Source organism: Lemur catta, chromosome 15, assembly GCF_020740605.2.
Source record: "Lemur catta isolate mLemCat1 chromosome 15, mLemCat1.pri, whole genome shotgun sequence".
In the NCBI taxonomy this organism is placed as follows: domain Eukaryota; kingdom Metazoa; phylum Chordata; class Mammalia; order Primates; family Lemuridae; genus Lemur; species Lemur catta.
Window position 1 is genome coordinate 43231905 of NC_059142.1, and position 14006 is coordinate 43245910.

At 36.7% G+C, this 14006-nt stretch overlaps 1 protein-coding gene across 6 annotated transcripts in view; it reads left to right on the forward strand.

Moving 5' to 3' along the window:
* The window catches only part of TLK2 (tousled like kinase 2), a 105168-nt gene that overhangs the window by 65318 nt on the left and 25844 nt on the right, over nucleotides 1-14006 (forward strand). For all 6 annotated transcript variants that reach the window (XM_045525943.1, XM_045525942.1, XM_045525941.1 and 3 more), the window contains 4 exons: nucleotides 1372-1508; nucleotides 7060-7212; nucleotides 10813-10879; nucleotides 12469-12566. In XM_045525943.1, the coding sequence (XP_045381899.1) occupies nucleotides 1372-1508; nucleotides 7060-7212; nucleotides 10813-10879; nucleotides 12469-12566 (455 nt within the window). The remainder of the gene's footprint in view (nucleotides 1-1371; nucleotides 1509-7059; nucleotides 7213-10812; nucleotides 10880-12468; nucleotides 12567-14006) is intronic.

Here is a 14006-nt window from a genome sequence, read left to right on the forward strand (position 1 = left end):
CACCGGGCACAGTGGCTCGCACCTGTAATCCCAGCTACTCTGGAGGCTGAGGTGGAAGGATCGCTTGAGGCCAGAAGTTTGAGACCAGCCTAGGTTACATAGTGAGACCTTGTTTCTAAAAAAAAATAAAACAAAATAAAATTAGCCAGGCATTGTGGTGTGCACCTATAGTCCCAGGTACTCAGGAAGCTGAAGCAGGGGGATCACCTGAGCCCAGGAGTTTGAGGTTGCAGTGAGCTATGATGACACCACTGCACTCTAGTCAGGGCGACAGAGTGAGACCTTGTCTCAAATACTAAAAAAATTCACTAATGGAAATAAAGGGCAGAGGACTAATTGAGGAAAGCTGCAAGGAAGAGGGAAAATGTGTGCTAGGCAAGGAAAACTGCAGGTATAAATTGCCTGTAGGTTAAAAATACACAGGACGTCTCCAGTAGGGATATCCCATGAGATCTTGTCTCACAGTACTTTGTTCTTTTCCTTCAAGTTCTTTATCACAATTTTTACTTACAGTTTTAAATTAATGTATTCAGTGGTTACATATCCCCCTCTGGGCTGTGAACACCAGTTTTTTCACATGTTCTTTTCTTAGCACTCTTACAGTCACTGACATATAATTGGTTTTTAATAAATACATGTTGAATGAATGATATGCTCAGGAATCAGGAGTACATAAGGTGTTCTGGAATAAGAATTATGTAGGAAGGAGGGCATAATCTTTCAGCTTGTGGACTGGGCTGTGAACACCAGTTTTTTCACATGTTCTTTTCTTAGCACTCTTACAGTCACTGACATGTAATTGGTTTTTAATAAATATATGTTGAATGAATGATATGCTCAGGAATCAGGAGTACATAAGGTGTTCTGGAATAAGAATTATGTAGGAAGGTGGGCATAATCTTTCAGCTTGTGGAGAACTTTTTCATGTTAAGATCCAGGGTTTGGCAGCAAAGAGCCATGGAAGGTTTAGAGCATCAAACTGGAAGTGTGCAGAGTAGTGTTTTGAGAAGATCAATTAGTAGCAATTCTCTAAAATAGATTAGATCGAGAATAAACAGAAAACAGGGAAACAGCTTGGGAGTTAGGTATTGATGTGGTTCAAAATTGAGATATTGAAGTCTCAGATAAAAAAGGATAGGCAGATTGGAGAAATTTTACCAAGGAAGAACCTTCAGCTCTTTTGTTATCCTATCCTGTCTACTTGGTTTGTACAGAAGGTATGTCATCCAAGGAGTGGTTACTAACTGTTTTGAGATGGTGTGTGGTTTTTCAACAGTATTTTCTGTGATAATCTTAAATCTTTTAGTTTCTGGAAAGTATATTTCTCCATGCTAATTGGTATTGAATTCCTTTTTGTCTGTTTCCCCTAAGTCAAAACAAGAGAAGATGGCATGTAGAGATAAGAGCATGCAAGACCGCTTGAGATTGGGCCATTTTACTACTGTCCGACATGGGGCCTCTTTTACGGAACAATGGACAGATGGTTATGCTTTCCAGAACCTTATCAAGTAAGTGAATTGGCATGATTAAATAACACATTGAAAAGTTAATTTGGATATGTTAAAGTTTTCTGTAATTATAGTCATTAATAATCCTAGTAGTGGTAGTCATCTTTTAGTTTTTTAGTTATCACATGTATAAAGAAATGTAAGGAATGAAGTAAAGTCCTGAAAAAAATGACACAAGTAATCAGAGGAATAAAAAATGAGTTCTACATTAAAACTTAAAAGAAACAGAGTCGCTGAAGCTAAGGAAGAAAAATCTAGGGTTTGACTTGGTATCTTTTAAATTATGAAATAGATTTTCATGAGGAGTCTGTTAAGCATTTATTCTGGATCCACAGAAAAATGAAATGAGTAGCAACCTAAGGAAGAATAAAACCACAGAAGGTCCTTATAGGACATGTCCCATGAGGCTCTTTAAGAAGACAATGTCCAGTCATCGGAGTAGTCACTTCCTTGAAGGCAGTGGCAACCAGCCCCACTGTCTGTGCCTGTCTGCAACTTGGAATCTTGAGCCTTTCTTGCCTTTATCATAACTTTTGGGTTGAAACATTCGGGTATTTATTCTAAGGAGGGAATTAATATTTAAAATCCTAAAATTCGTACTGTGTGAATAGCAACTATTAGTTCAGGACTTGAAAAAGTATGTATCTTCAGATTGTACTACCTTTTCGTGTACCTTATTTGTTTTGATTTATTAGATCATTTCCATCTGAGTGAGGTAGAAGTATTAATCATGGGCCTTTAAACTTTTGATCTCCAGATCACAATGTGTTGGAAGATTCCATAGACTGCCTTTCCTACCTGCTTTTTCTTGCTAAAATAGCCTGTTGAATGTGAATTGGAGTGTGAGACTACTTTTGAGTAATAATGAAACATAAATAACAAATTTATGCCTGAAAGTACAAATATTGATGCTGTTTACATTTTGTGTTAAAACGAATCTCTGACATACACATTAGTAAATCCTTATTTTACATATGAAACATTAACCTCCCACTTAGTTTAAGCGTGTTTTTGCTTCACAAATGTCCTCAGATATGTGTATTTTGGTGTAAGAAGAGGCTGTCAAGTCAAACAATATCCTGGAAGAAAAGCACAGATTTTTGAACTAGGCCAGGTAGCAGAGGTTGAGAGCAGCATTCGCTCTGTGCTCTAAGCATAGGTGGCTGGTGATAGCAGAGGTGTACCCGGGCAGTGTAAACAGTAGTTACATGGAGTTATGATACCCAGCTGGTAACATCTTGACCAAGATGTGCAAATTGCCCTGGAGGTAACACACTATCCAGTTTCCAGATGTGTTAGAATGGGATCAGAAGATAAAATTAAGATCCCCTTTAGTGGCCAAAGCCATCTAATGCTCTGGCTCCTAGTGGCTCCTACTAGTGGCCACTCATTACATGGCCGTTTTTTAGACTTTGACTCAAAGAGATAGTTGATTTATATAGAGACGTATTAATAATTAGTTTTAAGAAGTGATTAAAGTTTTTGCTGATAGTAGCAGTATTTTATCTTTTTACTCCATAAGCAGTCCTATGCCCAGAAGGTTCTGGAAATCTTACACAGTTACAGAGTACAAAATGATGACTTTGCTGTAGAGCCATCAGATCAGAGAAATTGGGACTAAATGAGATCCCTGACCAGGATTGTGCCCTCTAGGTAGATGGCACCTGTTTACTGGTTTTCAGTCATGTATATGGTAAGATGTCCATTTCTTCTCTTGGGGAGCTGTTTCTTGCTGATGTCTATTAATTATAGGTATTTGATTTCCTAAAGTTTTGCTTTAATAAATTAATTCCCTTTCCTTCAGTGCAGAAATTGAAATTTTTTAGTTATAGAAGACTATATCTGATAACTTCACAAATGACAATTACGTACATAAGAAACTCCAAAACATCTTAAGTAATTGGTGGGTGAGGTATCCGAATGTCAGATAGCAGTACTAGGTTTTATGGGAATAGCAAACCTCAAGACATTTAAAAATTGAATTGTAATTCAAACATAGCCTCAACAAGAGCCTCAACATGGTTCTTTTGTTCTCACTTTGTTCCCTGGCTCTTTTTTGAGTGATTTTTAAATTTCTTAAAACAGAAGATTTACTGTCTAATAGGAAAATTATATCCAATTTGTAATATATTTTAGCCAGATTAGTAATTTTTGCTTTCCAAAGTATGCTTGAACCTGTTGAAAAAGTAGCTTATTTTATAGTTCTGAGAAAGTAATGTTAAATACTAGTGTTATTCAGTACACTATTTTTTATTTAAATAAGCCTTAAGCGGTCAATGGCAAGGCAATAAAAATTCTTAAGACTTTGTTTATATTGAAATAAACAACATTAAAGTAATGGGTTTTGACCTATGTACAGAATTATGATCATTTAAGATATGGATGATCAGAGGAGGCAAATTAAACTTTACAGCATTGTAATGCTAGTCTAGGTGTTTATTTTGATTTGTAAGGAGTTACAATACCCATCTTAAAGCAATTTATGGTGAACTGTGTGATTCTCAGTCACATCATCCATGATGAAACAATTCATTTTGTTGATCTGATAAATGTCAGATCTCCTTTAGGTAGTCCATACTGTTTTACACTTTCCAGTATATATAGAATATATGAAATCCTGGGAATCTTTAAAAATTCGTATCTGGGATGATCACAAGCTCTTTGTAGATTACTTTTAAAGTTTTGTTTTTTTTTTTAGTTGAAATTATGTCTGAAAATGATGCTTTTTGTTTTTAATACCTCTCCTACTAGTTATTTCTAGTATGGTTAGAGTGCGAAGTACAGCTTTGCTGTTGAATGTGCCTGTATTCATTTCCTAGGGCTGCTGTAACAAAATACCGTAAACTGGGTAGTTTAAAACAACAAAAATGTGTTCTCTCACAGTTAGGAGTCTTGATGTCCGAAATCAAGGTCAGGGTGTGTCAAGGCCCTATCAGGAGGATCCTTCTTTTCCTCTTCCACGCGTCTGGTAGCCCCAGGCATTCCCTGGCTTGTCGCTGCATAACTTTAGTCTCTGCTTCCATCTTCACATGGTTTTCTCCCTGTGTGTCTCTGTGTCTCCTCACCTATTCTTACAAAGATACCAGTCATATTGGATTAAGGGCCTACCCTATTCCAGTATGACCCCATCTTAACCAATGATATCGTCAATGAGCCTGTTTCCACATAAGATTATATTCTAAGGTACTGGGGATTAGGACTTTAGCATCTTTTGGAAGACACAATTCAACCCATAATGGTGCTTAAGACTGATTGCGTTGCTTCTTTTGCAGGCAGTGGCTTTTTAAATAGAGTTATTTAGATTTGAGTGAGATGGATTTTTTGGGTCAGCAATACTTCTATAAAAGATAGAACAAATAGTCTCTTTCTGTGGGTATTGACAGGCAAGCACTCTCTAAAACTGATAGTAGACAAGAAACATTTAAGGATCAACTCTATGAAAAGCACCGTCATACATGCTTGGGGTTATACAGGTTGATAAGACACAATTCCTATTCCAAAAGAAGTTATAGTTTATTGACATAGTCCAGACTTTGTATTCCCAAAGTAAATCTAAGTGAAGTACTTTATTCTTTATTCTTTTATTCTTCAGTATAAATAGCTAAACAGTTTCAAGAACATTAAGAATTGATATGAGAATCTTTATAATATGTAACTTTGATCTTTGGTACATCAGCTTTTGTGCTCAAGCAAGCAAGCTCTTTCAGAATGTTCAGATGCATTTTTTTTTCTTGAATATTTTCAGTCTGTAGGTGGCTGAATCCATGGACACAGAGGGCTGACTTTATGTATATGTTTTAGGGGGTGAGATGAGGGTGGGGAGGCATATCTAATGGTAGTTAAAAGAATTTTCAGGCAAACAAAAAACTCTTGAATTAAAATTTTTATTCTGCTGTTAAGTTGATGTCTAATCAATGACCTGGCTCATATTGAAGCCAGGCTTACAGTGTTGCCTTCCTAGATAGGGTAGCATAAATTATATTCTGGACATCTACCTTAGGGGGTAGCCTTTTTTTTTTTCCTGGTTGACATTCTTCCAAGAAAGACATATTGTACTGAATCTGAATGAGGTCTAAACTAACATTCAAGGAAGAGGGTAGAATAGGTTCCATTTGAGAATAGGTTTAAAAAAGTTAGATTTCATCATTCTGCAAAAATGAAGGTTGGTTGCAGAAAAGAAAATGGGGATGGAGGAGGAAGTACAGTAGAGAAAGAAAGGCAAAGGAGCTAGCATTTGTCAGCTATACTAGGTGATTTAAGGACTTTAGTCTATTAAATGGTTAATCTCAAATCTTGGTATATTTTTATATACCAAGTCTATAAACCTTAATATCTGTTAGGTGGTAGGATACATGAGAGAAAGTGGTTTTTCTTATAATGGAGTTTGTATTGATTCTTAATTTGTAAACTAGTTTATTACAGAAAAATTAGACATCTTATTAGAAAATACTTTAATGGTAGTGGTGTTAGATATCTAAAGATTTATAAAATATGGCTTTGGGGTTTTTTTTGGGTTTTTTTTGAGACAGAGTCTGACTCTGTTGCCCAGGCTAGAATGCCGTGGCATCAGCCTAGCTCACAGCAACCTCAAACTCCTGGGCTCAGGCAATCCTTCTGCCTCAGCCTCCCGAGTAGCTGGGACTACAGGCATGTGCCACCATGCCCGGCTAATTTTTTCTAAATATTTTTAATTGTCAGAAAAATATTTCTAAATATTTTTAATTTCTTTCTATTTTTAGTAGAGACGGGGTCTCACTCTTGCTCAGGCTGGTCTCGAACTCCTGAACTCAAACAATCCTCCCCCCTCGGCCTCCCAGAGTGCTAGGATTACAGGCATGAGCCACTCCACTTTCTATAAAATATGTTTTATACTAATTCATTTTATGTATCATTCCCTAAGGAGTTCTTAACTAGTTGTGAGACTTCATTGTGCTTTCTCTGAGTGTATTTGTTTTTTAAAAACTTACGTTAGGTGTCACCATATCAATGAATGGGGGATAACTTGTAGGATAGTAATGGCTCACTTAGAATAGAATAAATGATAGGCCTAAAAGGAAGATCTTATTTACTTTCTTTAGCATCCTACAAACTTGATATCTTTCTAGATAAAATTGAGGAAGCTTTAATGTGAACAAAAAATCAAAAGTAACTTGGAACATTTCATACCTTTTTTTTCCTTACTTAATTACAGATCTTTACCAGAGAGTTGTTTTCTTTGCTATTAAGAAGGAATCACGAAATTGTCCTTTTTGAGTCAGAAAATAAGGTCACAATGGAAAGTTGATATGTTCCTTTCTGCCCATTTTCCCACTATGAAAATAATCATAACTAGTATCTTAAAACACAGACTCATTCCACAAAAAGTCTATGACCAATTATCTGGATCATACAACCTGAAGTTAAAATCAAATCTCTATTTGATTTAAGGGGGCTTACTTTTTCTGCAGTTTATCAGATATTCAGGTGACAAGTTATTTTTGTTTGTTCCATAGCTATGTTAAACATTTTTTTTTGACCTTCTTTCTCTGTGCAACATCTTTTATACCTCTAGGCAACAGGAAAGGATAAATTCACAGAGGGAGGAGATAGAAAGACAACGGAAAATGTTAGCAAAGCGGAAACCTCCTGCCATGGGTCAGGCCCCTCCAGCAACCAATGAGCAGAAACAGCGGAAAAGCAAGACCAATGGAGCTGAAAATGAAACGTATGTTCTTTATGGATGTGAACTCTGTGACACCACACCCTGTCCTCAGATATCAATGTCCTATTGAATGCCACTGGAAAGAATTATTAGTTCTGGAGGTTACTTGGGTTTAAGCTTTCTTTTTACTTATATTAATGGATTTGCTCAGCTCATGTAAAAGCCATGTAAAATCAACTGATTTTCTTAGTCCTGCTCTTTATTTATTTATTTATATATTTTTTAGAGAGAGAGAGTCTTACTCTGTTGCCTATGGTCGAGTGCAATGGTGCAGTCATACCTCACTGCAGCTTCAAACTCCTGGGCTCAAGCAGTCCTGCGTCAGCCTCCTGACTAGCTAAGGCTACAGGTGTGCACCACCACACCTGGCTGATTTTTAAATTTTTTGTAGAGACAGGGTCTCACTATTGCCCAGACTGGTCTTGAACTTCTGGCCCCAAGCGATCCTCCCACTTTGGCCTCCCAAAGCACTGGGATTACACTGTGCCTGGCCTTAGTGCTGCTCCTTATTTAGGGAGTTTCAAATGATAGGAAGAAGTAATGTTACTTAACTTGACATCATGACTCATGACTTTTGGCTACTCTTTTAACAAATAAGATGTCATTGTCTCGAAATGATACTATTTCTTATATGGGCGTCTAGGTTATGGTACACTGGTATTATCTTATAGGGATTGCCTGGGTACTATTTTATGTTTTTTTAATTAATTAATTATTATTATTTTTTTTTGGAGACAGGGTCTCATTTTGTCACTCAGGCTTGAGTGCAGTAGCATCATTGTATAGTTCACTGCAGCCTCAGACTCCTGGGTTCAAGTGATCCTCCCGCCTTAGCCCCCCAAGTAGCGAGGACTACAGATGTGTGCCACCAGGCCTGGCTGACTTTTAAAAATTTTTTGTAGAGACAGCATCTTGATTTGTTGCTCAGGCTGGTCTTGGAACTCCAGGCTTCAAGCGATCCTCCCTCCTTGGCCTCCCAAAGTACTAAGATTATAGGCATGAGCCACCACATCTGGCCCCTGGCTACTATTTTAGATCGAAGAATGCTCTTCACTGGTCAGAAGAGCATTTAGTTAACAATCGCAAACTTAGGAATAAGGGCCCACCCCCCCACAAAAGAAAAGAGAAATAGCTGTTATTTTAGGAAAAGGACATTTTCCTAATAAGCCAAGTCTTGACCTCACCAAAATTTTTTCCTGTTTTGGAAACCTAAGGAAAACACCAGTATCTTAATTACAGTGCAGTCATCTTTTTCTCTGTCAGTCAACAATTATTACATGGCTACCATGTATAGGAGGAGTAGACTATCTAGAGCACAAATGCTCTCCTCTATTCCTTTCTCTTTTAATGGAAAGTAAATTTCATATACAGAGTTAACTACAAATAAAAAGTATATTATATAACTTATTGACTAATATATCTTTTGCCTCTTTTATGTTTTGTATCAGTTCAGAAAAACACATTAACCCATAATCCTCTTGAAGTATAAAAATACTTTCACCATTGTTAAAAGTCCGTGACATCCCAGAAATGTACCTTCCTTTATTCCAGTAAGAAAGACAGCTTAACATCAATCCTCACCGTATACATACCTGATGTGCTGGGAAGTCTTTTCCTTGGCATTCAATTAGTAAGTCTAGGTAAATGCTTGTTTTATGCTAGGCCGTGGTCTGGGAATACAAAACTAAAAAATACAGCCCCAGCCTTAGGAACTCACTATTTTTAGGGGAGATGAACAGATTAATAATTACAATAATTAATAATAAGTATAATGATAAAAGCATACATAGGGAACTAGGCTTAGAAAAATCTTCATTCTTATAACTCCAAATATTTTAAAACTAGAGTCTAAGTATTTCCTTTCAACAAGTCCTACGTAGGAGCTCAGATTGAAAGATTCTCCAGGCAAATTAACCTGATCATTGTTTTCTTTCAAGACTCCTGTGTTTGGCCAGGCGCGGTGGCTCACGCCTGTAATCCTAGCACTCTGGGAGGCCGAGGCGGGTGGATCGCTCGAGGTCAGGAGTTGGAGACCAGCCTGAGGAAGAGCGAGACCCTGTCTCTACTAAAAATAGCAAGAAATTATCTGGCCAACTAAAAATATATATAGAAAAAAAAATTAGCCGGGCATGGTGGCGCATGCCCAGCTACTGGGGAGGCTGAGGCAGTAGGATCGCTTAAGCCCAGGAGTTTGAGGTTGCTGTGAGCTAGGCTGACGCCATGGCACTCACTCTAGCCGGGCAACAGAGTGAGACTCTGTCTCAAAAAAAAAAAAAAAAGACTCCTGTGTTTATTTTGTGAAGGGACTTTCCCTCTAATATTACTTGAAAATTATTTAATGCTGGTGCACAAAACCACTGACTTAGGAGTGATAAAGAAGGCATTGGTTGTTTCTTTGCCACAGATCAATAATTAGAATTCAGTCTAGGCCAGTAGAGTGTCAGTAAGTAGTTGCCATCTGGAGTCCTATGGAAAATCCAAGCTGGAACGCCTTCAGTCTAGTTTTTAATTACAATATCTGGGATTCGGCTCTTTCCTTTGACCAGAAGCCAAAAACAGGCCTCTAGAACCTTGGAGTGAGTCACATTATCCTATTAGACCTGTTGCAGGCAGAGAGAATTCTTAGTCATGATTTTTTATTTCTCTGTTTTTTTTATTGGTGTGAAATGTAGTAATAGGTATAGGTATTTCTGCAGCTGTGAGGAGATAAGCATAACAGCCCTAGTGGATGTGTTTCTTATTGTTTCTGTTTTCTTTGAGTTAGGCTCTGTTTAGTACCCCGTGTTTCCACTTTTTCCTGCTATTTAGAATATATCTAAACAGTAATGTCTAAAACATTCAAGTATGTGTGTGTCCTTCTAGAATGTGAAGAAGGTAAAGATGGAGGACTAGGATAGCACTTCTTATTCATTCCTGAGATATAAGGATGTGATTGGAGTAGGTGAAACATTAAATGAGTGAATATCCATCAAGTCAGCCCTTTGAGAATTGATTCAAATAGGATTTTCAGTATTCGTTTCACATTCCCATTTAATAGTCACAATACTTTGTTAGAAAAGCATTATCATTTGCTGCATTTTCAGGAAACTGAATTAAGAGATTAAAGTTGCCTGTGCAAGGCCAGTGGCCTAGTTCCTTGAACGCTAGTACTCAGACTCCAAATCCTGGACTCTGATTTGCCTATGGGCTATGTCTTTCTCTTTGTTTTTATAATACCAAAGTTTAAGAGTTATCAAGAATAATCTAATCCATTGGCTTATTGTTTTACAGTTGAAAAATTTTTTAGACATATAATTTTTGGTTATCTCTACTAATGGGCTTTTATCTGAGTAATGTCTGGGACAAAACTTCATAAACAATGTAAAAATGTGGCTTTTTTTTTTTTCATAAAAAATTAGACTTCTGGTTTTGAAGTCCTTCCTTTACATCACATCTGATAAATCACAAAAGTTTTTTCTTATCAGTGGACTGCAAAATAAGCTATTATTTAGTCATTTTAACTATGAGACTGAATATACCTTATGGTAAACTTGGACATTTCCCTTTAAATAGGCATGCTATGAATTCAAATAATTTACTGAAATATCTACCATTATTTTTCAGGTTAACATTAGCAGAATACCATGAACAAGAAGAAATTTTCAAACTCAGATTAGGTCATCTTAAAAAGGCAAGTATAATGAGAAAACCTGTCTGAAGAAAGGTGATCTCTAATTTACATTTGTTGTAGAAGCTATTTGGCAAATGTAACAGTAGTTTCACATAGCTGCAAAAATCTTGAGCAGCTGTTCTCACCGTCATATCTTGCAGTCTAATGGTGGAACTCATGTCTTTTAAATTTTCAAGTGAGTTCCAACAACCCAATCAGAGTATTTTTAACCCCAATGATAATTGGTAGATAATTCTGTACACATTCTAAGGCTTCCAAAGTGGTTATCATTAGAGTAAAAATTAAATATACAACAAGAGCAGATGGTTCTGAGATTGATGATAAGACTTGTGATGTTTGAAATCACATACTCTTCTTTCTTGCCTAAACTAGCTAAAAAGAGATCCCATACCAACATATTCAAACACAAAGGCATGTAACATAGAATTTGTTATTGGTGATGTTCACTGAGCTGTCTTAGATGTAGATTGCCTCCGCATTTTTTTTTTTTTTTTTCTTTTCTTTGAGACAGAGTCTCATTCTGTTGCCCTGAGTAGCACACTGTGGTGTCAGCCTAACACACAGCAACCTCAAACTCCTGGGCTCAAGCGATCCTCTGCCTCAGCCTCCCGACTAGCTGGGACTATAGGTGCTCACCACAACGCCTGGCTAATTTTTCCATTTTTGGGAGAGATGGGTTCTCGCTCTTGCTGAGGCTGGCCTCAAACTCCTGAGCTCAAGCTATCCCCCTGCTTTGGCCTCCCAGAGTACTAGGATTATTATAGGCATGAGCCGCCTCGCCCAGCCAATTGCCTTAGCTTTTAAATTCAGCAGCCCATATGTTACTGGTGGATGCTGTTTATGGTGATGGTGATCAGTAAGGAATTACTAAACTGCTATTGGGGGGGCGTGGTGTGTGTTATTTCACATATTGGTTTTCATATTTTTTTCCTGCTGGGTTCTCAGATCTTGTTAAATAAATAGAAGTAGAACTTAAGGAATCAAGTACAATCCATGATGTTTTTGCTTAATATATATTTGGTAAATGATTCCACAGTGTATTTATCTCTTTTGTAGGGCATAATACAGTTTTATGAACAAGATTATGATTTACTTTGGTTTATATATAAATATTAAATTTATGAAGTATGTTATATTTGGATACGTACAGCATTTTTACACGAGTGGAGGTTACTAAAACAATATAGCTGTGCAATCTTAAAAAATTGGTATACACTGCATATTCACAGGGGAACCTGATTTTTGTAAAAAATGTTTGCATACCTATATTTATGTACACAAAACATTTCTAAAAATTTAGACAAGAAATTTAACAGTGGTTATAGCGGGGGAACTGGGCATGGAAAGGAGGGAGGAAGAGGGTATAGAACTTTTACTTTTCCCACTGTACTCCTCTGTATGGTTTGGATTTTATTGCTTTGTATGGGTTTATTTTTATAATTAAAATTCTAGTTCTTAAAAACAAATCTTTTTCAATGCAAAGCATCTTCCTTTAACTTTTCACAGAGAATTTCTGTTGTTTTTGAAATGAGACTCTGAAAAGGTAAAGTTTTCTGTATTCTGAACTGTTTCTTTCCTTTTCACTTTAGGAGGAAGCAGAGATCCAGGCAGAGCTGGAGAGGCTAGAAAGGGTTAGAAATCTACATATCAGGGAACTAAAAAGGATACATAATGAAGATAATTCACAGTAAGCAACTTGGGGGTTTATTGGATTGGAGATTACTGAGCACCTAATGACATGAATTGAATGCTATAGAATGATGCTTTTGCTTAATATAAATTTGGTAAATGATTCCACAGTGTATTTCTCTCTTTTATAGGGTATAATACAGTTTTATGAACAAGATTATGATTTACTTTGGGTTATATATAATTATTACATTTATTAAGTATATTATGTTTGTATATATACAACATTTTTACATGAGTGGAAATCACTAAAACAATATGGCTTTGCAATCTTAAATGATTGATATACACTGCATGTTCAGATTTAACTATAGAGCTTTAAGAAAGGGAATCTTGAGTCACCAGTGTGAAATTGTGGAAAGAATATTGGGATGAGATGACACTCAGTTTCTGAATGACCTTTAAGGGCCATTCAGGTGTTGATGTTTTAAGTAAAACCCTAAAGTTCATCACATTAATTGTAGATTAACACCCACCTTTGTTTATAAGTCATTTGAGGGACTGAAACTGGAAAAAGTAGCTGCCAGGAAAGCCCTTTCATAAGTAATCTGTTGTTTCCCACATTTTTGTGACTCTGAAACGTTTTTTCACATAGCCACAGCTTATGTATTTTTGTTTGGCTAATGTGAGCCATGGACCTTTCTTTCTGTAAAGTGGAAGACAACAGCAGTTTTCATTTACTGAGCACTCTTTGTGTCTCAGGCATGATGCTAAAGGTAAAGGGCCTTTACATTTCTCATTTAATGCTCCCGATAACTCAGTCACCTTCAATACATTGATCAGGAAACAAGCTTATTGAAATTAAATTAACTTGAGCAGGGACCCATAACTAATGTGACCAAACAAAGAGTCAAACTTGGATCTTTCTGATCCAAACCACCATGCAGTAATGCATCTCTCCCCACAGGCATGCTGCTTTCTTAAAATCACAATAATTTCAGGGTAATAATGGGGCTGTTTAAGATCAGGAACTAGGTAAAAATATTTTAAAGTGTATTTTTAGTCAGGTTCAGTGGCTCATGCCTATAGTCCTAACTACTTGGGAGGTCAAGGCAGGACGATCACTTGAGCCCAGGAGTTTGAGGCTGCAGTGAGCTATGATTGTGCCCCTGCACTCCAACCTGAGTGACAGAGCTAGATCCTGTCTCTGAAAAGTTATAAATTATTTTTTGCCAGAATTTGTCATTTCTTTGTCATATTGTTAGAAAACAACACAAGGTAAAATCTTATATGGGGAACACAGTTACATCATAGACTTTCTGTCTTAAAGAGAGAATAATGAATGCACATAGAACATGTAACTCACTTGATAAATCCGTTTTTAAGGCAGTATAAAATGTTTTGGAATTTTACTGTATGTAGTTTTGAAATGGTGGGAACATGTGGCTCTTGAATCATTTGGAGGAGCCAAGTAGCACAATTTGAAAATCCCTAATCT